Source organism: Nycticebus coucang, chromosome 16 (genome assembly GCF_027406575.1).
Source record: "Nycticebus coucang isolate mNycCou1 chromosome 16, mNycCou1.pri, whole genome shotgun sequence".
Taxonomy (NCBI): domain Eukaryota; kingdom Metazoa; phylum Chordata; class Mammalia; order Primates; family Lorisidae; genus Nycticebus; species Nycticebus coucang.
Genome location: NC_069795.1, coordinates 48932588 through 48950543, shown reverse-complemented (window position 1 = coordinate 48950543; position 17956 = coordinate 48932588). Strand labels below are relative to the sequence as shown.

The 17956-nt window shown below is 36.9% G+C and overlaps 1 protein-coding gene across 4 annotated transcripts in view; it reads right to left on the bottom strand.

Annotated features, from left to right (window-relative positions):
• Positions 1-17956, bottom strand: part of TBC1D23 (TBC1 domain family member 23) — a 78953-nt gene that overhangs the window by 46596 nt on the left and 14401 nt on the right. For 3 of the 4 annotated variants that reach the window (XM_053564928.1, XM_053564929.1, XM_053564931.1), the window contains 2 exons: positions 6185-6296; positions 2005-2110 (listed from right to left, as the gene is read on the bottom strand). In XM_053564928.1, coding sequence (XP_053420903.1) covers positions 2005-2110; positions 6185-6296 — 218 coding nt within the window. The remainder of the gene's footprint in view (positions 1-2004; positions 2111-6184; positions 6297-17956) is intronic. The other variant, XM_053564930.1, reaches the window with a different exon arrangement.

Genomic DNA, 17956 nt, shown 5'->3' with positions numbered 1-17956 from the left:
GTTCCCTTCTCTCCACATCCACACCAGCATCTGCAATTTTGAGATTCTGTGATGTGGGCCATTCTCACTGGGGTTAGATGGTATCTCAGGGTAGTTTTGATTTGCATTTCTCTAATAATTAGGGATGATGAGCATTTTTCATATGTTAGCCATTTGTCTGTCTTCTTCAGAGAAGGTTCTATTCATGTTTCTTGCCTTCTGATATATGGAATTGTTGGCTTTTTTTCATGTAGATTGAGCTCTCTATAGATCCTAGTTATCAAGCTTTTGTCTGATTCAAAATATGCACATATCCTTTCCCATTGTATAGGATGTCTGTTTGCTTTGGTTGTTGTCTCCTTAGCTGTACAGAAGCTTTTCAGTTTAATGAAGTCCCATTTGTTTATTTTTGTTGTTGTTGCAATTGCCATGGCAGTCTTCTTCATGAAGTCTTTCCAGAGGCCGATATCTTTCAGTGTTTTTCCTATGCTTTGAGGATTTTTATTGTTTCATGCCTTAAATTTAAGTCCTTTATCCATCCTGAATCAATTTTTGTGAGTGGGGAAAGGTGTGGGTCCAGTTTCAGTCTTTTACATGTGGATATCCAGTTCTCCCAGTACCATTTATTGAATAAGGAGTCTTTCCCCAAGGTATGAGTTCTTGTTTGGTTTATTGAAGATTAGGTGGTTGTAAGATGTTAGTTTCATTTCCTGGTTTTCTATTCCATTCCAACTGTCTATGTCTTTATTTTTGTGCCAGTACCATGCGGTCTTGACTACTATGGCTTTGTAGTACAGCCTAAAATCTGGTATGCTGATGCCCCTGGCTTTGTTTTTATTACTAAGAACTGCCTTAGCTATACAGGGTTTTTTCTGGTTCCATATAAAACCCAGAATCATTTTTTCCAAGTCTTGAAAGTATGATGTTGGTATTTTAATAGGGATGGCACTGAATCTATAGATTGCTTTGGGAAGGATGGACATTTTAACAATGTTGATTATTCCCAGCCGTGAGCATGGTATGTTCTTCCATTTGTTAATATCCTCTGCTATTTCTTTTCTTAGGGTTTCATAATTTTCTTTATAGAGGTCCTTCACCTCTTTTGTTAGGTATATTCCTAGGTATTTCATTTTCTTTTAAGCTACGGTGAAGGGAGTTGTGTCCTTAATTAGCCTCTCATCTTGACTATTATTGCCGTATACAAAGGCTACTGACTTGTGGACACTGATTTTATATCCTGAGACATTACTGTATTTTTTGATGACTTCCAGAGTCTTATGGTCGAGTCTTTGGGGTTCTCTTGTTCATCTCTGGTCCTATAAAGCCAGACAATCTAATGCATACCCACATAAGAGAAAAACTCAACTCAAGTTGCGGGGAAGGAGAACAAGGAAGGGGTAGAGGGAGGAAAGAGGGTATTAGTGTGCTCCTACTTAATGGGCACAATGTAATGATATATGGTACACCTCTTTGGTTTGGGACATAACTACAAGAGAGACTCCCTAACAAATGCAAACGCTATAACCTACTTGTTTGTACCCTCACATTAACTGGGAATTTAAAAAAAAAAAAGTATAAATTAATTTAATCTATATTATGAATTGACAGACTTTCGTAGGGTGATTAGAAACCTACTCATATATGATTTACAATAGTTTTTCTATAGCAGATCATAGTTTTGACTTTTATATAAACATTAGGGACACAGATCCCTTTAATTTGGGAACTACATATAATCATACAGACCATTAATTATATAAAAATCCAAATTTAAGACTGTAACAAAGCTCAAACATACATGAAAAATTAAACATATAATACAAAAGAAACAGTAAGAAACTAGGCTCTTTTTAAACGTTATTAGACATTATTTCATAAAAATTTCAAAGAAAAAGTTTTTGAGCTATTTAGAAGCCCTTTACAAATTCTCAAATTATAACAAGATAATTCTACTAAAAAGTAGTTCCTCCACCCAAAAATTATTTCCAAAATATTTTGCTATTTGAAAGCAATTATTAAACTTACCAATAAACTGTAGGCAATCTTTGTGAATAATATTCTGTTCTGGCAGGTCTAAAACACCATCCCATGATGCCAAACTATCACCTTTTCCTGCAACATTCAGAGCAATCTACAAGGAAGATTTAAAAAGCAACTAGATTTATATGTTATTTCTCATTCTTGGAAAATATGCTGTAATAATTAAAAGCTTGGGTTTAGGAATAATAAGAAAGGTTACAAATTAAGGTATCTTCACTCCATAAATGCTGAGCCCTTAGTCATCACAATGAATCAACGGAATTATTTTAAATCATTTTCTATTAGATATTAACTACTTCATGCTGTCTAGTGAATAAAATGAATTATACAAAACATTTATCTATTTGCCTATATAAATTTATTTCAAGGAATCATCTTTTTTTTTTTGAGACTGAGTCTTACTATGTTGTCCTCAGTAGAGTGTCACCGCGTCACAGCTCAAAGCAACCTCAAACTCTTGGGCTTAAGCAATTCTCTTGCCTCAGCCTCCCAAGTAGCTGACTATAGGCACTTGGTACAACGCCCAGCTATTTTTTGGTTGTAGTCATCATTGTTGTTTGGCAGGCCCAGGCTGGGTTCAAACCCGCCAGCTCTGCTGTATGTAGCTGGCACCCTAGCCGCTGAGCTACAGGTGCTGAGCCAAGAAATCATCTTTTTTTAATGTTAAAAGCAGTAAGAATGTGATATTAGTAAAGGAAAAGCACAACTGTGCTATATACAATTAAAAATTATAGGCTCGGCACCTGTAGTTTGTAAAAAAACACTGCATTGAATAAGAGAATCTGAGTGACATATCAACCAAATGCAATAGGTAGGCCTACTAGAATTTGAATTTAAACAAATCACCTATGAAAATACATGTATCAGACAAATGAATAAATTATTTTATTATATTAAGGAATTACTTTTAAGTGTTTCATGCTTTCATATTAAATTATTAGTTTGCTACCAAAGATTTGCTTTATAATAATCCCATTGGTGAGAGAAGAGGAAAGGACGGACAGTGATGCTAAACAAGACTGACCAAAGGTTGGAGACAAAGCTGTGTTATGGGTACTGTACATGGGAGTTCATTATACAAGTCTTTACACTTTTGTATGAGCTTAAATTTCTATAGTAAAATATTCAGAATGCTGTCTACAGTTATGATTCCATTTCTGTTAAAATTTTATGTGCATAGGTGAAAAGATACACACCAAAACCTTGCATTTTTTTTTGTTTTTTTTTTTTGTAGAGACAGAGTCTCACTGTACCACCCTCGGTAGAGTGCCGTGGCGTCACACAGCTCACAGCAATCTCTAACTCTTGGGCTTACGCAATTCTCTTGCCTCAGCCTCCCGAGCAGCTGGGACTACAGGCGCCCGCCACAACGCCCGGCTATTTGTTTGTTGCAGTTTGGCAGGGGCTGGGTTTGAACCTGCCACCCTCAGCATATGGGGCCGGCGCCCTACTCACTGAGCCACAGGCGCCGCCCAAAACCTTGCATGTTTTACCCCATAGGTGGTAGATAGATGATTTTTATTTTATCCTTTTGCACAGATTATTTTATCCTTTTGCTTACATTTATACTGTATGTTTTCACAATTACAAAAGAAAACATGTATTTGTGAAAACATACAGCATAAATGTAAGCAAAAGGATAAAATTATTAAAAATAATAATACACATGTACTGGAAAACAGCTGAAAAGAGGAAAATAAAGCACAGGAAAATCTCTTATACCACCAACACCAAGAGGCACATTTCTTTTTTTCTTTTCAACATAGCTGAGATCATTCCATATTTCCAAGTATACATCCAATTTACTCATTGGTTGTATTTCCCTTTTTCATTAAACAATTTTCATAAACACCATTTATCATGGTTAAAACAGAAAACATTACCTATAATTAAAACAAAGCATGGTGGAAAAAGAATACACATCACCTTCTAAAACCTAACCCTTATTATGAAATAACTAAAGAGTAGGGAACCCTTTCATGTAGGAAGGCCACACTAATTTAGCTGTAATCAAATAAGGCCACATTCAAAAAACTTCTATCAGATATACTTTAAAACAGACTTAGTTTTGTCTTGTAAAGAAATATTCAAGTCATTTTGATTTAACATAACATCTCACAGAAATGGTGCATTCCTATAGAAATCTTCTTTCAATAATTCAAATTGCTGATTCTATCTTCATTTATTTATTTTTGTTGTTCTTTTACTCTAAATAAAATTTAACTATCTATTCTTGCAGAGATAAAATTTTTGCTAACACCTGTCCTTGCAATATGGCAAATCCACGCTGAATATCTCACAGTTCAACTTTAGCACATTACCAAACTGACAATGCCCTGTTGTACTTGCACAAATAGTTAATGATACTTATAACTTGTTGCAAAGTATCACTAAAAACAGTAGTTTCAGCACAGAGATTTTGCTAATGCAAGCTAAACTGAAAAGAAATGACAGTATCTGGATCTTATAATACGTTTTTATCTATGCAATAAACCCTTCATGTTTCCTGTCATGTAAGGTGCACCCTCCATACACACCTTCACTAAATTTACCAAATTCAGTCTAACTTCATAACATTTATTTTGAAATTTGTTGAAGGTTATCTATTCCCCATGCTGTTCCCAACAGTGCCCAAAGTGAATAATTCTTAATAGCAAAGAAAATCTTGTTACAACCTAAATGAAGTATAAAACCTGCATCAAGTCAGTATATCAGTTGATTCATCCAAAGCAATTGAGTAATACATATTTTCCATTTGAATTATTGCATAAAGTTGTTCTGCTAAGTTGAAGGCTAATTCATACTGCCAAACAATTATGGTTCTCCTTGAAAGAGGCAAGTATTTGTACCTTGAAACATCACCGAGGTCTAAGCATCCTACAACTTCAACATAATGCATTCTATCTACGCCACTAAATGACTTCCCTCTTTCCCCCAAGTATATAAGCTATTTTATAAGTTGCTTCAGTGGCATAACTTCCAAGTCTTACTGCTGCTTAAAAAATCGTCTCTGCTTTTGCTTTTCATCTTCTCATTTCTGCAATACAAACTTCTGCACCTCTCCCTCTAATTTAAAGTATTTATAGTCCTTATGAGTGTTATAATGCTGATGAGCATTTAATTTCTTTAATGTTGAAACTACAGTATCACGAAGGAAATAAATCATCTCATCTTTAACAAAACTAGGTAATATTGCAAATCCCAATCCTCATTCAAAAACCTGTTTTCTTTCTTCAACATTCTTTTGGTCTTCTTTGGCATGATATACTGTTAAGCAGACAGAATGTAAAAATACTGTGAAGCTGTGCAACTACTTACAAATTCCACTTCAAACAGAAACACAGTGTACCACTGTCAAAAGCTGTAACAAACTGGTGTACTCAATCCCCATAAACTCTCACCAACCAGCCTTATGTGGGTAGTGGTGCCAGTTAAGTGGGGGAAGTTAGAAGTATATCATGACACAACAGCAGCCATCAATTTAGCCCTCATGGCTTACTGATGTTCTTTTTTTTTTTTTTTGTAGAGACAGAGTTTCACTTTATTGCCCTCGGTAGAGTGCCGTGGCCTCACACAGCTCACAGCAACCTCCAACTCCTGGGCTTAGGCGATTCTCCTGCCTCAGCCTCCCGAGTAGCTGGGACTACAGGCGCCCGCCACATCGCCCAGCTATTTTTTGATTGCAGTTTAGCCGGGGTCGGGTTTGAACCCGCCACCCTCGGTATATGGGGCCGGTGCCCTACTCACTGAGCCACAGGCGCCGCCCAGCTTACTGATGTTCTAATTGTGCTGGCCAATCTGGGGGGATTGTTTCCTGAAGCTTATTTTATTCTTTGGTATCTTAAATACATTCATTTTAAAAATAAAATAAAAATATAAAAGGTGAATACTAATATTGTTAATAAAAATAAAAGGATTTTTTCTGCAAAATTTGGATTCAGTCAAAAGGCCACACTTACGGACCTAGAAGACCACATGTGATGGTAGGTTCCCCACCCCTGTCTAAACACTACAGAAATATACATTTTAATAAGTTGCTATTTGATAAATTTTCTAGCTGTGGCATGCTCATAAGATAAAAGTCTTTTGCAACTAAAACAGCTGAAACAATAAATTAAACTTATTATTAAGTGACTATATTTTATTCATTTTAGTTTCCAGTTACCTTCCAAACTTTGGCCCTCAGATCAGCAGGCAGTGGTCTCCCTTGAATGATATTTCTCAAAGTTTCAAGATCACAACCTCCTGCTTCCAGAGCTTCTTCAAGATCTTTTTCCCTAAAAAAATAAGTCCTATTAAGATAAACTTTACTTCCTCATTTTTCTTATTCAAGTTTCATTTATAAGCATAGCCTAATGAAGAAAAAAAAAGTGCTCAGCACCAAAATGCAATGCCAAGGCACACACAGCATTCATATGCTTTTGGTTGGTTTGGTTTTCGTCCACAGGGAAATCTCATGTTCCATATAATTTACTTTTATTTTGTACTTAATACTAACAGGTTTGGTCACATGTTTACCCAGATTAAAAATATTTAAAGGGAAGATGAGGCAAGAAGTTTACAGGATTGAGAAGTCACAGTAACAACAGTATGACTGTATAGCAATGACTAACACTTTATGGAGAATTACGTGCCGGTATAGAGAATTATGTGCCGGGTACTATTACAAACATTTTTACATGTATTCTTTTTGTGTGCGTGTGTGTGTGTGTGTGTGTGTGTGGTTTTTGGCCGGGGCTGGGTTTGAACCCGCCACCTCCAGCATATGGGACCCACGCCCTAGCCCTTTGAGCCACAGGCACCATGTATCCTTTTTAATCCTCACAACAACCCTCTGAGGTAGGTTACATCATTGGCCCCAATGACAGTTACAAAAATTGTAGCAAAAAAAGGTTATATACATTTATGAGACAACTGAAGAAATCACTTTGTGGTATTAAAAATTACTATTCTTTCACGTGTTTAACGGTATTGTGATTATGATGACATGTTTTTAGTAGTAGAACCAGGATACAAAAAAATTTTAACAGCATAGTTCTAAACTCACACTCTTAACATCATGCTAAATTATGGCAAAAGGGAGAAACCACAGATTCAGTCAACAATTTAAAGCCTTGAATTCTATTTAGCACATAAGGATATTGATATCAGGCTTAGAGCAGTGCCTACCACATTAAGTATTCAATAAATGTTAGAAGAAAAAAGGCTCCACTGGCATTATATATTAAAGCAAAATAATAATACATTATCAAGCAAATTATTAAATCATGATGCAGTTATGTTCAGTCTAGTAGGTCTAAGGAGAAAAGTAGCTATGAAATAAATTTATTTTCATTTGTACATGGTTAAAATAATAAACTTTCCTTTTAGAAACTTTCACAAAGGCATAAGTTGCTTTTTAGCCAAAAAATGACTAGTTAATTTAATTCCTAAAGCTGGGGTTTCAGTCAGCATATATAACTTTGGCATAAAATACATTTAAAAATCTGTATACATCTTTTGAAATTTCAGAACCCAGCCAAACAATTTCTAACATTCTTTAAAGCAACCTAACCTGCAGATTATCTGGCTAAGATAGGAAATAGGGGATGTTTGTCTTTTTTTGTGTGTGTGTGGTTTTGAAGAATATAAATTACTCTCATTTTTAATTCTTTCAATAAGCTACTATAACCTCTCCTATTTGTAGGATTCTAAGAATATTAGTTTACATATACAAATTTCTTTTGTGTGTGTGTGTGCCAAGACTCAGATTTCATAGTGTTGCTCTCACTTAGGTAAAGGAATTAAAAGAAAATGTAATCACTTAGGATCATATTCAATAGAAAACTCACTGAATGAATTTGAAAGTTTCATTAACAAACTTATTACAAATTCAAATGAACAGGAAGATAAATAGGAACCACACAAAAAACATTTTGTTCTTTTGCTTATATGGTTCCCAAAGTGTTAGAGGGTAAAGAGAGGAAAAAAGATTACAAGTGTACTACTGAGAGACAGTTCAAGCCTATAGCTGATAAAAATGTATGTTGTCTAATCTAGGCAAAGTGCATAAGAGGGCTTGTTAGAATTTGACGGACTGTTTGTAACCACGAAATGAACAAAGTTTAATGGCATTCTTGTTGAATAAATATTATATATTTAAATGGTCCCAAGTGTAAATGAAATGAGGAACTGAAAACACCATTTTTCTTTTTGAAGTAACTTTGCCAAATCCCTTACTATTCCAGACAACAAAGCTAGTATTTTGGTGCAAAATGCTCAATCTTCGAAGTACTTTTTAAATCACAATAATATACAAACACATTTCTGTTGATACAGCTGCTGTTGGGAGTCTTGGATGCTGCCCCCAGGAAACCACAAACATGTTCCCCAGTAGTACCATGAGCAAGAGATCCTTTGGAGACCAGAAGATGCTACATCTCTTAAGTAGTAAAAGACGCTTTTTGCAAACATAAATAATTAAAAGTAACATGATCTTCTGAACAAGGCATTCGAAGATTCTGTTATTGAATGTAAACGTTACAAACATGCTTGAAAAGTAGTGAAGAGCTGAAAATTGTTAATTCATAGAAGGATCAGACAGAGATAGGAATTCTATGATATTCAAATAGAATTTTTCTTCCCCTAAATCAAGTTTCTACTTTTAAACATCAATACAATTCTAACACACAAAAACAAAACTTGGGTCTGGTAGAATATAGGTGGGTTGGCTAGGACTTTTTTCTGAGCCTCATTTGAATATGGGCAGCTTTTCTCTGACCATACTTATAAGCTAAAGGAAAGGTACAGTTGCACTGAACATTATTAAGACAAGGTCTTACGTGTACAATAGAAAAGGACAGGCCTCCCCACTTATTCTAGCAAGTATGAAAAATAAGTAATTGTCTCCTTTGCTCAGAAAGTTCAAGACAGAGGAAATCCAAACTTTAGGGCTTTTTAAGAAGGAGAAAAACCACCTCCTATGGCTCTGCCACTTTGAAAACTACAACATGTTAGTATTCTACAGGTTCCTGTCAATGAACTATCAATAATATATTTTCAAAACCTAAATAAGACAACAGAATTGATGCTCACCTGACATTCTGCTGAAAAAAATCAGCTAACCTAAGTATTGTAATGCAAGTTTCTTTAGCATTACATCTAGGCAAACAACATGACTAGATTTATGTTTATAATGAAGTTAGCAACTGAATTAGGTTTTTTTTTCCTTCTTCTACCAAATAGTGATTAACTTCTAACATTTGGAAGTATTTGCACACTATTAAGGGAGAAAAAAGCATGAATTTTCAAGCACTACTTATTTCTAACTCCCCTATGATTAATAATTTCAATTAGAAATTTCGCAATTTTTTCTGAATAAACCATACATACTTTTATTAAAAATTAGAATTTTTTAAAAGCAACTAGATTATATGTGTTATATGTTATGTTCTTAAAACTGTTACAGAAAATCTCCCACTGAGAAAAAGTGACTACATGTATATTAAACTTTTTTCTAAAGCTTATTTTCCTCTCAACTATGTTCTAAAAATTTCTTTCCCCTGTAATTTCAAAACATATGCAAAGTGTTTGATTGTACATACTCTATCTCCAAACAAGAGATGAAAAGACTTGGTTTATCTCCTAATTTTTTTTAAGGAACGGAGTACATACACATCTTCCTATGCTTAAACCCCCTATCCCTAGCAGTCCCTCTCCATTCATCCCATTGGCCCTTCCCTACCTTGCTCTGGGCCTCTAACAACCACTGATTTACTTTCTGCCTCTACACATTTATCTACACTGGATAGTTTATATTATATAAATGGAATCACATAATTATGGCCTTTGTGGCTAGTTTTTTTCATTTATCACAATGTTTTCCAGACTTATGCATATTGTAACATGTATCAGTACATGCTTTTTATTGCCTATATCCCACTGTATGAATGAGCTATATCCTATGTATCCATCAGATAATGGACATTGGAGTTAACAACTTTGTTAATTATTTATTCTTCCTAAAAAGGTCTGAAGAATTTAAAAATCAAGTCTAATAAAACCTCACATTCAAAAAACAAGATTTACACTCATTAAGAAGACTACTACCAAAAAAACATAAAGTAATAAATATTGGCAAAGATGCAGAGAAACTAGAACCCTTGTACGCTGCTGGTAGGAATGTTAAATGATGTGACCACTATAAAAACCAGTATGGCAATTCCTCAAAAAATTACAACTATTACAGAATACCACATGATCCAGCAACTCCATTTCTGAGTATATATCCAGAAAAGTTGAATGCAGAAAATGGAAGAGATACATATTTATACACTTATGTTCATAGCCACATTATTCACAATAGCTAAAAGAGCAAAGCAGTATAAGCATTCACCAAAGGATGAAGAGATAAACAAAATGTGGTATATACATACAAAAAGGATTATTATTCAGCCTTAGAAAGGAAGGAAGCTTCTGGCTGAACAGGGTCATGGCTGTCCTCAGGTTTGTGTAGGACTGTGTAGGTTTGGGGTACATTGGGAGAGGGTTTGGCAGTGGTAGAAACTGCAGCTGATACTTTTTTATCTTGTCTTGAATAAATGAGGACAAGAACGGGATGACATAAAGGGCAATGGTTAGTAACAGGAAGACTGCAGTGAAGAGGCCCCAGAGGGGTAAGAGGATGTACAGAAGTAATTTAAATACTTATAGATTCATTTTAAACATGTATTTTACTGAGCAATAACTGAGAAAGTAAAAATGATTTAGCTACAGGCATGTTCAAGGCAGGGCTTATTATAACTATGAAAAACTATAAACAATGTAACTATACAAAATAAAAACTGATTTCAATCAAGGAACAGAATTCAAAGTAATAACTTCGAATGCTGAAAAAACATGACAGAAAGATTTTTATGATATTAAGAACATATATTAAGTGAAAAAACTAGTTTGAAAATGTATGAACGTTTCTGAAAGAAAAAGTATACCATCCCCATCCACTCTTTCCATATACGCTTGAAAGCATATTGTTAATAACATTTATTTCTAGTGACATACTTACAAGAAAGTTTTAATTGTATGACTTTGGTGGGGAGAATTATCTGTATTCTCTAAAATGAGCAAATATAGTAAATTTGCTAGAGAAAAAAAATATTGATAAGAATTCTCACCTCAGGGGGTGGAGACAAGATGGCTGACTGAAGCCAGCTTTCCACAGAGGCTCCCATACAGAAGAAGAGTTAAAGGACAGAAATTTAGCAAGTAACCTGGCAGATTAGAGCTGCGCAAAGAGAGAAGGTTGAAGAATGCACATCAACCCCGCTGAGGCGAGCTGCCACCCCAAGGATACAAACACAAGGTACAAAATCCATCACCAAGTGGACAGGAGTCCCCTCCCCCATGAGAACAGCTCGGTGTACCCCATAAACAAACGAGCAGAGTTCAAAAGTTCTCCCACTATAATCCATGGGAGAGACCCTCTAAAAACTGGATCTACTTCCCCTACTAGCGTGCCATGGTGCTCTCCTGCCAGGCATAAAACTGTGTAAAACTGTATATATTCTCTACCTGCAATTCTGAGCTCCCAGAACTCCCCTCCACTCTCCCTCTGAGGTCTGGAGGCCTGTCCCCCAGGAGTCAAGATTCTTGGGTTATTTCTCGAGGGGTGGGGATAGGGCCTGGACTGCAGCTGGTCAGTGCTGATTCTGCAGCACGGGAGTGAGGAGAGGATGGTCGGCTGAGAGGGAACCACACCAGAGCTGCGGTGCCCCGAGGCACAGAGCAGCAGCCGTTTATGGCAACAGTAGTGCTGACCCTGGGATATTCTGGAGTCACACCCCTTGTCTCTCTGGGCAACCAGAGGAGGCCGGTTATCTTCTCAGGTGGCAACCACCTGCGGAACAGATCTGGGACAGAAATGGAATCTCCACGAGTAAAGGGTTTGCCTGAGGCACTGCCGGTCTGGGTGGAGCACCAGGACTAGAAAACGCATGCATGCACAGTGCCTGCAGAATCCCAGGGCGGGTGTGACACAGAGGACTGCTTTACTGAGCCTAAGATGCACCCGGCTCTTGGGGGACCATCAGCCTAGACAAAGGAGGGCAGAAGGCTAGAACTGACAGCTAACCGTGCTGCAAATACAAACCTGCAGGAGCAAAGACAGGATTCTCTTCAACACAGCTTCTCTTCTGCAGGGGAATTTAGCCAGGACAGAAACACATTCCGCAAAGTTGTTCTGTTCTGTCAGTAACATCAATCAGGGGTGGGGCTGGAACTGAGTGAACACCCCCAGCCTCCATCAAGTCCCCTGAGGTTGTCAGGCCTCACCTCCTCCTGCTGGATGGAGGCAGAGAGCAGCAGCCTGGCTGAGGAGACATAAATTTCCTTGCAATTCAGCCAGGTGCAAACCCCTAGAGTATCTGCTCATTGGAGGCAACTGGGTCATAGTGAGGTTATCAGTGACTGGGTGTGACAGAGTTGCAAGGTGGGGAAGGAGGCATCAACCTTCCCAGACTAATCTATTTGCTGGTTGGGTCCTCCAGACCACACGGAGCACCGGAGTGAGTCATATGTGAGTTGACAGCAGACCTCTGCCATCTAGTTGCTAGAGACCTTTTAAACTCTTCCACCTCAGACAAGTGCTGGCTGAAACAATTGATTTGGACCTTTTGAACTGAGCCAATTGCCTGAGGTCTATCCAAGTGGTGCCCTGGGTGGGTGGTTGTAGGAATGTTTGATTTTCCTTTTCCAATTGTTGCCTGTGACTTAATTGCTGGTATTTCTCCACAGCCAAGTCTTCAACCCAGAGTAACTGTTTCACCAGGGTCGGACAGAGACGAGCTGAAACAAGACAGAGCCACGTAGCCCCACCACACCAAACAGGTCCCCAGTTTCTCAGGCGGTAGCACTGTACGGGTACTCGGCAAAGCTCAAGGGGAAAAGTCAAACAGTGTAAAATAATCATGAGGCGGAATCAGAGGAAAAACTCTGATAACATGAATAACCAGAGTAGATCAACTCCTCCAAAGAAAGATATGGCAGATGTAACTGAAGAGCCCATTCATAAACAGATAGATGAGAAGTCAGAAATCAAATTCAGAATTTGGATTGCAAACAAGATTAATAGAACGAAGGAAAATTTGTAATAAGAAATTCAAGGAGCAATTCAAAAGCTGGAATTAGAAATTTGAGGACGAACTCAAAAGTTGTCTCAAGAATTCAACAAATTTAAAGACAAAACCACCAAATATTTTGACACATTGAAGCAAAAATTTGTAGTCCTCAAAGACCTGAAAAATACAGTAGAATCCCTCAGTAACAGACTGGAGCAAGCAGAAGAAAGGATTTCTGACATTGAAGACAAACCTTTTGAATGCTCCCAAACTCTCAAAGGCGAAGAGAAATGGAGAGCAAAAATGGAGAGCAAAAATGGATCATTCTCTCAGAGAGCTCTGGGATAATTCTAAGAAGGCTAATATCCACCTCATTGGAATCCCTGAAAGCGATGAAGTGGCTTCGCAAGGCACAGAGGTCATTCTCCATGAAATCATGAAAGAGAAGCTTCCAGACATGCCAAGAGATTCTGAAATTCAGATAGCAGACAGTTTCAGAACCCCAGCATGACTCCACCCAAATAAGACATCCCCCAGGCATATCATAATTAACTTCACTAAAGTTAATATAAAGGAGAAAATTTTGAAAGCAGCCAGATGTGAGAAAACTATTACCTACAAAGCGAAGAACATTAGAATGACTGCAGATCTCTCTGCTGAAACTTTTCAAACCAGAAAAGGGTAGTAATCGAATTTGAATCCCCTAAAACAAAAAAATTTTCAACCCCGGATCCTGTATCCAGCTAAACTGATCTTCATTTATGATGGAGAAATTAAATACTTTAATGACACTCACATGTTGAATAAATTTGCATAACCAAACAAGCTCTTTAGGATATTCTCAGACCTAACCTCCATAATGACCAGCCCAATCCTCTACCATAAAAGTAAACTCACTCAGAAACTTTTGATCAAACTCCAACTTCCACAGTGGCAAAAGGATTAAAAATGACCACTGAACTTTGGAAAAACTCAATACCCAAAATTTTACCAGACTTATCTATATTCTCCGTTAATGTGAACGGCTTAAACTGTCCACTAAAGAATGGCTGAATGGATACAAAAACTCAGGCCAGATATTTGCTACATACAAGAATCACATCTTACCTTAAAAGATAAATATAGACACAGGGTGAAAGGATGGTTCTCCATATTTCAGGCAAATGGTAATCAGAAGAAAGCTGGTGTTGGAATTCTATTTGCACATACAACAGGCTTTAAACCAACAAAAGTAAGGAAGTTTAAGAAGGGTCACTTCATATTTGTTAAGGGTAAAACTCAATATGATGAGATTTCAATTATTAATATTTATGCACCCAACCAGAATGTTGCAATTCTAATTGCAGATACCATAGGGTTTAAACCAACAAAAGTAAGGAAGGATAAGAATGGTAACTTCATATTTGTTAAGGGTAAAATTCAATATGATGAGGTTTCAATTATTAATATTTATGCACCCAATCAGAATGTGCCTCAATTTATAAGAGAAACTCTAACAGACATGAGCAACTTGATTTCCTCCAGCTCCATAACAGTTGGAGATTTCAACACTCCTTTGGTACTGTTGGATAGATCCTCCAATAAGAAGATGAGCAAAGAAATTTTAGATTTAAACCTAACCATCCAACATTTGGAGTTAGCAGACATCTACAGAACATTTCATCCCAACAAAACTGAATACACATACTTCTCATCAGCCCACGGAACATACTCCAAAATCAATCACATCTTAGGTCACAAGTCTAACCTCAGTAAATTTAAAGGAATAGAAATTATTCCTTGCATCTTCTCAGACCACCGTGGAATAAAAGTTGAACTCAGTAACAACAGGAATCTGCATACTCATACAAAAACATGGAAGTTAAATAACCTTATGCTGAATGATAGCTGGGTCAAAGATGAGATTAAGAAGGAAATTGCCAAATTTTGGGAACAAAATGACAATGCAGACACGAATTATCAGAACCTCTGGGACACCGCAAAGGCAGTCCTAGGAGGGAAATTTATAGCACTGCAAGCCTTCCTCAAGAGAATGGAAAGAGAGGAAGTTAACAACTTAATGGGACATCTCAAGCAACTGGAAAAGGAAGAACACTCCAACCCCAAACCCAGTAGAAGAAAATAATCAAAATTAGAGCAGATTAAATGAAACTGAAAACAAAAGAATTATACAACAGATCAATAAATCAAAAAGTTGGTTTTTTGAAAAGATCAATAAAATAGATAAACCTTTGGCTAACCTAACCAGGAAAAAAAGAGTAAAATCTCTAATCTCATCAATCAGAAATGACAAAGACAAAATAACAACAGATTCCTCAGAAATTCAAAAAATCCTTAATGAACATTACAAAAAAAGTTATTCTCAGAAATAAGAAAATCTGAAGTAAACTGACCAATACTTGCAAGCACGTCACCTCCAAGACTTAGCCAAAATCAAGTGGAAACGTTGAACAGGCCTATATCAAGTTCTGAAATAGCATCAACCATACAAAATCTCTTTAAAAAGAAAAGCCCGGGACCAGATGGCTTCACGTCAGAATTCTACCAAACCTTTAAAGAGGAACTAGTACCTGTATTACTCAACCTGTTCCAAAATACAGAAAAAGAAGGAAGACTACCCAACACGTTCTATGAAGTCAACATCACCCTGATCCCCAAACCAGGAAAGGACCCAACAAGAAAAGAAAATTATAGACCAATATCACTAATGAATATAGATGCAAAAATATTCAACAAGATCGTAACAAACAGAATCCAGCAACACATCAAACAAATTATACATCATGACCAAGTCGGTTTTATCCCAGGGTCTCAAGGCTGGTTCAATATACGTAAATCTATAAATATAATTCAGCACATAAATTAAAAAACAAAGACCATATGATTCTCTAAATTGATGCAGAAAAAGCTTTTGATAATATTCAGCAGCCCTTCATGATCAGAACACTTAAGAAAATTGGTATATACGGGACGTTTCTTAAACTGATAGAGGCCATCTACAGCAAACCCACAGACAATATCATATTGAATGGAGTTAAATTGAAATCATTTCCACTCAGATCAGGAACCAGAAAAGACTGCCCATTGTCTCCACTGCTCGTTAACATTGTAATGGAAATTTTACCCATCACAATTAGGGAAGAAAAGGCAATCAAGGGTATCCACATAGGGTCAGAAGAGATCAAACCTTCACTCTTTGCAGATGATATGATTGTATATCTGAAAAACACCAAGGATTCTACTACAAAACTCTTAGAAGTGATCAAGGAATACAGCAGCGTCTCAGGTTACAAAATCAACATTCATAAATCGGTAGCCTTTATACATACCAACAATAGTCAAGATGAAAAAACAGTTAAGGACTCTATTCCATTCACAGTAGTGCCAAAGAAGATGAAATATTTGGGAGTTTATCTAACAAAAGATGTGAAGGGTCTCTATAAAGAGAACTATGAAACTCTAAGAAAAGAAATAGCTGAAAATGTTAACAAATGGAAAAACATACCATGCTCATGGCTGGGAAGAATCGACATACTACCCAAAGCAATATACAATTTTAATGCAATCCCTATTAAAGCTCCACTGTCATACTTTTAAGATCTTGAAAAAATAATACTTCGTTTTATATGGAATCAGAAAAAACCTCGAATAGCCAAGACAGTACTCAGAAATAAAAACAAAGCAGGAGGAATCACGCTACCAGACCTCAGACTATACTATAAACCAGTAGTGATCAAAATAGCATGGTACTGGCACAAAAACAGAGAAGTAGATGTCTGGAACAGAATAGAGAACCAAGAGATGAATCCGCTACTTACCATTATCTGATCTTTGACAAGCCAATTAAAAATGGTCAGTGGGGAAAAGATTCCCTATTTAAGAAATGGTGCTGGCTGAACTGGCTGGCAACCTGTAGAAGACTGAAACTGGACCCACCCCTTTCACCATTAACTAAGATAGACTCTCACTGGATTAAAGATTTAAACTTAAGACATGAAACTATAAAAATACTAGAGGAGAGTGCAGGGAAAACCCTTGAAGAAATCAAGGGCAAGTATTTTATGAGGACGACCCCCCGGCAATTGAAGCAGCTTCAAAAATACACTACTGGGAACTGATCAAACTAAAAAGCTTCTGCACAGCCAAGAACACAGTAAGTAAAGCAAGCAAACAGCCCTCAGAATGGGAGAAGATATTTGCAGGTTATGTCTCCGACCAAGGTTTAATAACCAGAATCCACAGAGAACTCAAACGTATAAGCAAGAAAAGAACAAGTGATCCCAGCGCAGGCTGAGCAAGGGACTTGAAGAGAAACTTATCTGAAGAAGACAGGCACAAGGCCTACAGACATAGGAAAAAATGCTCATCATCTTTAATCATCAGAGAAATGCAAATCACAACTACCTTGAGATACCATCTAACTCCAGCAAGATTAGCCCATATCACCAAATCCCAAGACCAGATGTTGGCGTGGATGTGGAGAAAAGGGAACACTTCTACACTGCTGGTGGGAATGCAAATTAATACATTCCTTTTGGAAAGATGTTTGGAGAGCACTTACAGATCTAAAAATAGATCTGCCTTTCAATCCTATAATTCCTCTACTAGGTATTTACCCAGAAGATCAAAAATCACATTATAACAAAGATATTTGCACCAGAATGTTTATTGTAGGCCAATTCATAATTGCTAACTCATGGAAAAAGCCCAAGTGCCCATCGATCCATGAATGGATTAATAAATTATGGTATATGTACACCATGGAATACTATGCAGCCTTATAAAAGATGGAGACTTTACCTCTTTCGTGTTTACATGGATGGAGCTGGAACATATTCTTCTTA